The sequence below is a fragment of the Halyomorpha halys genome, unplaced genomic scaffold (genome assembly GCF_000696795.3).
Source record: "Halyomorpha halys isolate HHAL.00 unplaced genomic scaffold, Hhal_1.1 Scaffold8.1, whole genome shotgun sequence".
Taxonomy (NCBI): Eukaryota; Metazoa; Arthropoda; class Insecta; order Hemiptera; family Pentatomidae; genus Halyomorpha; species Halyomorpha halys.
This window is the reverse complement of record NW_027111933.1, coordinates 2,115,734-2,125,027: the sequence shown is the minus strand read 5'-3', so window position 1 is coordinate 2,125,027 and position 9,294 is coordinate 2,115,734. Positions and strand designations below refer to the sequence as shown.

The following is a 9,294-nucleotide window of genomic DNA, read 5'->3' as shown; positions in this document are numbered from 1 at the left end:
TTTTAGATATTGAGAGATATTAATCATTACCCAAAAAAACCTTCTAATTTTGTTTAGTTTCTCACAAAAATCAGCCATTGTGGGAAGCAGAGACTGAGATTGTAACTCCTGATCTTATTAAACAATTATAATTGTTAGAAACACACACTGAAAAACAGGAAGACGTCACATTTTTCTTATCTAAATCTTGGTCCTGTAACATTAAAAGTCCGTTACGTAAGAATTAATATTGGCATAAAATAATAGTAAAAATAAAATGGAATGGATTATTTTTATTTGTATTAAGAAATTTATAAATTATATTAACTCTTTTGAAGCAGGATTTTAATATGAATCTTCAGATCAGCATTGCAAAAAAAGTCCGAACTCAGAATAGAACATATTTCATCCAAAATTGGAGATTCTATTTTTACTAAATGGCCTAAAATGCTAAAAAAAATCATATTCATATTTTCTGATGCTCTAAGACATAAGAACTTTATAATAGTCCTAGTAACTACTTCAAGTTCCCATTTTCCGTAGTTAAATGTGGCCTCTCTGTAATATTCCTCCAACTTCTGCACCAGTGATATATTTTTTCATCATAGTTATGTTTGTTATCAAACAATCAAAAATGATGAAAATAAGTAATTTCATAGTATTAACATGATAAAATCTACTCAAATGTAGTCAGTAGGGTTGCACATCTCAAAACTATTTACTTTAAATGTTTTAATATTTTGCATGTATTTTTAACTATATAAAATGTATATAGTATTACAATTAATAATAAATATTAATATGCTTTCTTATTCCAGATATAATGCTACTAATTCCTACATTAATCACTCTCACAGCCATTCACTGTATAACTGCAGAAAGCCGTTCAAAAAGACAAGGTAAATATTCTATACCATTTTTTTTTTATAAAGCTAGTGAATTAGATTAACTTTTAAGTACATATTATTTGTCTTTTAACAATTTTTACTTCAGTAACTTGTCATTATTTCTACGTTATCAATATATTTAATCAGCATTATATCACATGTATCATTGCAATGATTTTCTTCATCAGTCTTATATTGATATCGTCTCTTCTTTACCATTGGTTTTCTACGTTCTTTTTTTAGACTCAGTTTTGCAAAACTTTCAGCACTTTAGGTATAAACTATAACTGTAACTGGTAATTTGAGCTGTCTTTTATTGCGTTTTCCTCCTGTCTTGCCCAATATTAATATCTTTTAAATGTTTTCTTTGCTGTTGCATGCATTCTTCCAAATTATTTTGTAACTTTTAATTAAACTTTTGTAAATTTTTCCAAGAAAACCTGGTTATTTTAAATTGATATTTTGTAAAGAATTGATTTTTTTTTTTTTTTGTAATATGAAATTGAATAATTCATTTCTTATTCAGATGAAGGCTGCACAACACCTGATGGAGTACCAGGAAATTGTATCAGCATCAGATCTTGTCCATCTCTTTTACCTCTATTAAGACAAGCTGCTCAGGATCAAGAAATTGCCAGCTTCCTGAGGAGGTAATTTCTATTTTCTTATTTCAAACAAAGTAAATGATAACGCTTATCCAAAATATTCCTTGTCTGATGTACAATTTATAAAAATTCATATTGTTTATAAGTACTTTATAATACAGATACTTTCACTTGTAATTATGAAAATATTTAAAATCAAAAAAATTAGCTTTGAAATCTCTTAATAAGGCCTTAAGGATGGAAAATACGAGTTTTTGCAGTTTTAGGAAAAATAGGGTTTTGTCCCAGAGGCAGGGGCAAGGTATCCCAATGTGTCCCTGTGATAGAGGCAAGATGTCTCAGTGGTACCAGGAAGCAATCCCATTTCCTGCTGTTACTTTCTCCTAAAGACGATTCGAAACATCCTCAGGAACGTTTTTCCCACTGAGTGTGAAAGGGTTAAATATATGGAGATGAAAAATTAATTGTTTTTAATGTTTAGAAACAGCACCCATTTTTTATTTTTCCAAACTATGGTTGGCAGACTTATTAATTTTGACTAATAAATACATATATTTTTCACTAAATTAATCAAAAATTGGAGTGAAATAACTGCTTTCCCCTCCTCACCCCCCTCATCCCTCCTCACCCCTCCCTGCCTCTTGGACAATTAAGTGATGCTCTATTTGATGAAAAAATACTTCTTAAATAGTTTTATTCAATATTAAAAAAGAGTAAACTTAATTTACTAAAATATGAGCCCTACTTTTTTAGTAGCCCTATGGTAACAGTTTACATTCTATTGTTACCGAGATACACTTTTTTAAAAAGCATATATATATATATATATATGTTTATGTAATAGAGATTTTCATTTTATATTAATTTATCTTGTTTTAAACTTTAAACTTACAATCTCATGTTAATAGTTCCACTTTTTAATTATGGTGTGCAATTAGATCAAAGTGTGGTGGTTATGCTGAAGTATGCTGTCCAAGAGAAACCAAAACCAAAACTCCTAATCAAGTTACTAGCCAACTTGTGGAAGGATGTGGAAAAACTACTGTTTCACAACATAACAGAGTAGTTGGTGGAGTACCTGCAGACTTGGGTAATAATTATGTATTTTATTAAAATTTAACTACAAGAAGTTTTTTTTTATAATCAGAAAATAGGTTAATAATTTTCTTCAAAGGATATTATTTTTTTAATTTCATAACAACAAAGTTACGATTGTTTATTTAGATTAGTGCACTTAGATATTATAACAGTAGATCCACCATCAAAACTGACAATTACTTTATCTTATCTTCTTTATTTTAAGGATCATTTTTGAGTTAGAACCTTAAAAAATCATGCAAAAATCTAATACCATATATTGAATACTATTGAAAATTGTTTGAAAAATTTCTGTTGTTTATTGTTGTTGTAAACCTGTAAATTAATTCATATCTAGGTTTTGTCTTCAATACTGCATAATTTATTTAATATTTGTGGAGTTTATATAAACTCAAATTAGCCGTGACTAAGAGATAGATGAATCATCAATTTTTTAAATTATACAATTATAGTTTTTTACAATTAAGTAGTATTATTAAGAGCATTATTTACAAGAAAGCAAAGCCCTTTTGCTACCAACTCCGCCCTGTGTTCAAGTGAGATTGGACTATATATGCGCCTATAACAGGATCGCAAAACCATCCATTATGTGGCAAAGGGGAAAAAACAATAAATAGAAATTAACTTTGAGTAGCTCATTATTTTATTTTATTTGTTAACAACTAATGGTAATAGTGAAATCTGTAGTAATAAAATAGAAGACAAATACTAATTAAATATTTCTATAATTAAAATAAATCAAATATAAATACTAATTATTTTTAATCGTTAAACAAAGAAAAAGATTAATTTAAAAAAAGAAAGAAAAAAAGTTACCTGACTGAGATTTTACAAATTATGATCAGTAATAATTACAATAAACAAAAGTAAAAATAAAAAATAAATTAAGCCTTTCTTAACTCATCATAAACATTTTCTTTGTTAATTAAACAAATATTTCTTTGTGATGAGCATCCCGGGGCATCCTACTCTCCTCAGCCATGGTCTAATGGGCCCTTTAGGTAAATCTGACCCAGGGAAAGAGAAAACCATTCAAAGTCCATGTCATGTCATCCAATAATGTCATTGGTAGTGGTATAATGGAAAGCTTTATGTATAACTTTTCATTCATTTAATAAAATTTCATTCATTTCATTAAATGGTCTGATTGTAAAGAAACTGAAATGAAATGCTCTGGAAGAGAAGAGGTACTTTATTGAATAAAACAAAAAGTTATGACTGTGATTGTTTTTCCCCTGCACCTTTCATGTGTAAACCCCTATTCTAAAATAAGATATTTACCAATGAAATTTATTCAGTTCTCCATATAAATAGTAAATGGAAGACTTTATAAACTTAATCAGAAGTATATAAATTATATCATTCAAACACTAATTCAAATAATTATTGTTTTAAATAGGTGCCTGGCCATGGATTGCTGCATTAGGGTATAGAGATATGTCTAGAACGGATTTAGAATGGAGATGTGGTGGAAGTTTAATCAACAATAGATATGTTCTGACAGCAGCTCACTGTATAAGGACTCCTCCAAATCTTTTCCTAACACTGTAAGTATTTAATTCACATAACAGGAAAGTTGTTTTTCACCTAAATGAATCATGTCACTTTTTTTTTTTTTTTTAGGGAAAAAGTAAGGCTTGGAGAACACAATCTTCGCTCTAATTCAGATGGTGCTAACCCAGTTGACTATGGCGTTGAAAAGACTATTGTTCATGAAGACTACAGATCTCAAAGGAATGACATTGCTTTAGTACGTTTGGATCAAAATGTTGTTTTCTCTGGTAAATTATCATTTCTTTATAGATTGCAATCTTAAAATGTATTACCAACATTATAATTCCACATGTTTATTACTATTTCAGATAGAATCAAACCTATCTGTCTACCACAAGCTGCTAGCCTAAGATCTGCTACTTTTGAAAGAAAGTATCCATTTGTGGTTGGCTGGGGTGAAACTAGTCTCGGTATGTTGTAATTTAGTCCTTGTTTTTTTTAAAGTACCTCCTTAAAAATAAGATATTTTTCAATTATTATCTTTGAAACAGACTGTTTTTTCTACTGATTCTAATACTAAAATAAAACAGTATTTTTGAGAATTCGCTTAGAAAATTGTTCATTTTATTAATTTACCCTTATGAGAATTGAAGCATAGATTTCCAAAACCAGTCAAACCCATTTTAATTTTTTTAATGTTATTTTTTTTTTTTAAGTAGGGTGAAATGGAGCAAATGTTTCAAAAAATGGCACCAGTTTTATCAGAAGTCATGAAATTATTTTTTGTAGCATTTTCAACATTTAACGACTATTAGCAGTAGCCTAACTTGACTTGTATGGGCGTTGATGACCTCAGGGTTTTACGCCCTAAAAGCCCCAGATAACAACAACAAATTCACTTGTTTCTAAGAATAGTATTTCCACTGATCTTAGAAGTGGGGAAGCGTTTTCATATTTTCCACTATTTTATATTGGGAAGAGTGTACACTTATGAATAACTCCCCCGAAGAATATTTCTTTCTAACCTCATGATAGGTGGTGTCAATTATGGTTACCATTGTTTCATAGTGTGTTTTCAATTTTTACTTCACATTGGTTTACAAATGTCCCTGAGTTGTATTTGGATGGGGCAAAAGTGTATCAATAAGTTTATGTTTGCACCGTAGGTATTTTTCTGAATGTGAAGTCACTGATCAAATTAGGAATGTATTAAATATTATTTAATAAGGATCCAAGTTCACCCTCAAAGTTTTGGAAATGAATTTCTTCTAAAAACAATTAAACCACATATAATTTAACTGTTTTGAGAAGAAATTCATTCACCTCTTAGCAATAGAGTACCCAAATAGTTAATTGTATTAAAACATTTTTAAAATGGGCTTGGCTAGTTTTGGAATTCTACTCCTCAATTAAGCTACATTAAGTAAGTGTAAGGTATTAATGTTATTTTGTATTTCCTGTTAGATGGTCCATCTTCAGACGTTCTACTACAAGTGCAAGTTCCTGTAGTTGACAATGATAGCTGTAAAAAGGCTTATGCAAAACATGGAGCTGTCATAACAGAACGTCAAATTTGTGCTGGTGAAAAGAAAGGAGGCAAGGATTCATGCAGGGTAAGTACTTCTGAAGATTTTTTTTAGTTAGGATTGACTATCTTTAGAGAATAGAATACAAGAGATGTATACTTTTGTTTAGAATGAACCAATATTGTATCATAAAGGACAAACAACAGTTTGGCCTTTTCCTCATATTTCTGTGCTTTGGAACAAAAACCATTGTCTATTTTCAGGGAGTTTTAGTTTCTTATGTAATGTTGTCTATAAAAACAAACAATGTACTCAAAAAAGACTGCAACTGTTGTTTCTTTATATCACAATAACCACATATCTATCTTTGTTTATGAAAGCCTTCAATTTCAGTTTTTCACATTCATTTTTTAAAATTTTTAATTGGGATATTAGTTTACAGTGGCTCGAAGACACATATTTATAATCAAATTGGAAATATTTATTTTAATATTAATACAAAGGATCAATTTAATTTAAAGGATATTTTTTTTATATGAACGTCAGTTATAAACGAGTATACTACCTTAGTACATTATTAATGGAAGAAAATCTTATGACAAACCTTCAAATGAATTGTAGAAAAACCTGACGTCTAAAGGCTGAACGCCTCATATCACGTCATTGTCTTAACTTTTAAGTAAAAGTAATTTCTTATCGAGTACTGAACAAAAGGTCCTTCATGAGTTGTAGTTAAACAGTTATTTTTTATCATTACAGATCTTTTTAATTAAAATGATTTTTCATAATAAAATAAAATGACAAACTGGATATTGTGAGGCAATCCAACCACGTTATCTCAAATGCTTTCGTGTTCTTGAAGTGGCTGCACAATGGTTTGTTTTGATTATTAACCAAGACATAACCACATCCCTACTTTCATACGAGGAACTGTCCTGTAGTGAATCAAAGGTTTGGGTTCAAGTTTGGCCCTAATCTAGAATCATCAGACCTGCCTTTATTCATGGGGAATGGAAATGACAAAAAAATTAGGAATATTATGACAATGAAAAGTATGCTACTATAGTGATTAAAATAGGTAGGCTATGGTCATGTTCTGCAAATGAGTGCAGAATCAATTCCCAAAAAGACTCTAACTGAACACTTGCATGGCTACAGCAAAGTAAAAATACCTTGGTTGTGATGGGCAGACTGTGTTAAAAGCAACACTAGTGCTATGATCAGATGCTGGAGGGCAGTGGCGATATACAGAGAATCTTTACATTTGTTGTTGGAGGTAAGGACTCAGCATCAGGTTGTGGAGCTATGAGTAATAGTAGTAGTAATATTCTTAAAGCATGAAATAAGGTAATCATGTACCTACCTGCCTTGTAGAAATGGTGGGAAGATATACTTGACTGAAGGGGTTGGCAAACATTTTGTTTTATTTGAATATTATAGTAAAATAATTGTTTTATATACTTTTTATTCCTTATTAGAAAAATCCAAAAGTCCAAATATTCCTCAATCATATTATGTATGTAAAGCATTTATCAGAAATGGTTTAATGGAAATAGTGAGGTCCTAAATCATTTTTATTTTGTACAATGTGATATGGTCTGACCTGAGTGTTTGGTTCTCATATTTATTATACTAATTATCTCTTGAAAAGAGATTTTATTTGAATGTGAAAGATCTTAGATTAAATCTTGACAATGGCTTGAATTGGAGTCAGTAATGAAATAAAATTTGTGCTAATTCAAATAAGATCATACTTATATTTATTAACATTTATAAAGTTTATACTTTTTAAAGATAAACCATAAATCCATAATAAACTTTTAAAGTACAATAGTATACATTTTATTACAGGGGGATTCTGGAGGACCATTAATGTTGCCACAAACCGGAACATATTATCAAATAGGCATTATCTCTTATGGCTATAAGTGTGCAGAGCCAGGATACCCAGGAGTGTACACACGTGTTACTTCTTACATTGACTGGGTCAGCAATAATATTGAATAAAATCACTTTTTGTGTTAATTTCAGCATATAATCTTGTACATATGATTAATAAATCCCTGACTATTTTAAATAAAATCAAAGAATTGTACTGAGTACCTAGTTCTCATGAAATGTTTTGTGATCATTATTGTATGTAATGAATAATGCCTCTACATATGTATTTATAAATACAACATACAATATGTCAAAATAAAATATATAACGTAAATAATTCTTGTACGGTTGAAATGAATATTTACATTCACCAAATCAAAAAGAAAATTATATATATATATATATAATGATGCCTGTATGATTCAATTTTATTTAAATAAAAAAATGTAAAGAAGTAACAATAAGATTGACGAAATAGTTAAAATAAAAGTATATAACAATAAATATGGTGTGACTTATTTTATTTATATTTAACAAAATTAATAATATGGTACTTTAAATAATTGTATAAAACAAAGTCAAGCACAATGTGTTAGTAATAGATAAAAACAATTAAAATGTTCTGTATATTTAGAATATCAAAATATTTATTTTTTTAAATATATCTTTTAATGATTTATTTTTTAATTTATTTTTTGTTTCTATTTTTTTTTTTTTTTTTTGTAATTACATTTAACTTGTAGCCTTTATGTGATGTATTTAGCTATAAATGAATGTAAATATGAATACCTATCAGTTTTTCTAAAATTTTAGATACTTTTTAATTATAATATTTCATATTTTAAAATAAAATATTATGCTATAAATCAATATGTTCTTTTCTTTATAAACTATAAATCAACATTATTTATTTTTTTTTAAAGTCCCCCAAAAACCACCTCAATAGGTTTTCATTTATTACCTAATGTTTGAAGTAAAGTTTAACCCCTGAAATTCACACTAATTTTCAACTCTTACACTTCTAATTCTCTGACTTCGTGCTTGTAGTGTGGCACAGATTGTTTGAGCTCATAAGCATTGAGGATGAGATCAGGCAATTTTGAAAAACTAGTAGATCTATTATAAAAGTAGATATAATAATAATATAGTAGATCTTATTAGTAGATATAAATTATAAAAGATCATTCAATTTAAATTATAAAAACCTAAAATTTTAGGGAATCTTCCTTTGAAGGACTGAAAGTCTGTACTGAAAATGAATAAAAAAGAATGAGGAACTCCTAGACAGATGAGAGTAGTGAAGAAGTACATTATATTTCTTAATTACTGCCTTACATTACTTATATTCTTACATTTGTAAATTTTTTTCTCTAGGTTTTACTTTACTACAAGTATTTAACATCATATTAATGTTTATAATTAGAATGAAAATGAAACATTTGTTGAGTACAGCAGAAACTGTCACCCAGCATTGTCTTCCATCAGTTTTTTTCTTACCAGATCAGGTTAAGTTCAATGAAGTTTAGCCTAAGATCTCATGTGTTTTTCCTCCCAATTTTGTATGAAGATCAGTGGTTATCGGGGTGGATTGTATCCAGTTGAATATGAATTTAATGTAGGCATACACTTAGCTTTATGAAACATAAATTAAAAGTTAAATAAGTTTTAAAAAATTTCTACCTAAAAAGTTTCTTCTTTATCTTTTTGGAAAGATTTGTTATCTCATGTAAAGACACAAGATGTAACTTATCTCTTGCAAACCAAGAGAAATTGGTTTTGTGCTTATCAGTATGGAGGTGTCTCATTTCAAGTCTGTGAAGCATT

General features: G+C 28.7%; 1 protein-coding gene across 1 annotated transcript in view; it reads left to right on the top strand.

The window, feature by feature from the left end:
* The window catches only part of LOC106677716 (venom protease), a 27,877-nt gene extending 19,537 nt beyond the window's left edge, over positions 1-8,340 (top strand). The window contains exons 2-9 of the mRNA XM_014415807.3: positions 798-878; positions 1,393-1,516; positions 2,410-2,561; positions 3,969-4,116; positions 4,193-4,350; positions 4,432-4,533; positions 5,528-5,676; positions 7,441-8,340. Coding sequence (XP_014271293.1) covers positions 803-878; positions 1,393-1,516; positions 2,410-2,561; positions 3,969-4,116; positions 4,193-4,350; positions 4,432-4,533; positions 5,528-5,676; positions 7,441-7,596 — 1,065 coding nt within the window. The 5' untranslated portion in view covers positions 798-802 and the 3' untranslated portion in view covers positions 7,597-8,340. The remainder of the gene's footprint in view (positions 1-797; positions 879-1,392; positions 1,517-2,409; positions 2,562-3,968; positions 4,117-4,192; positions 4,351-4,431; positions 4,534-5,527; positions 5,677-7,440) is intronic.
* Positions 8,341-9,294: the final 954 nt, after the last annotated feature.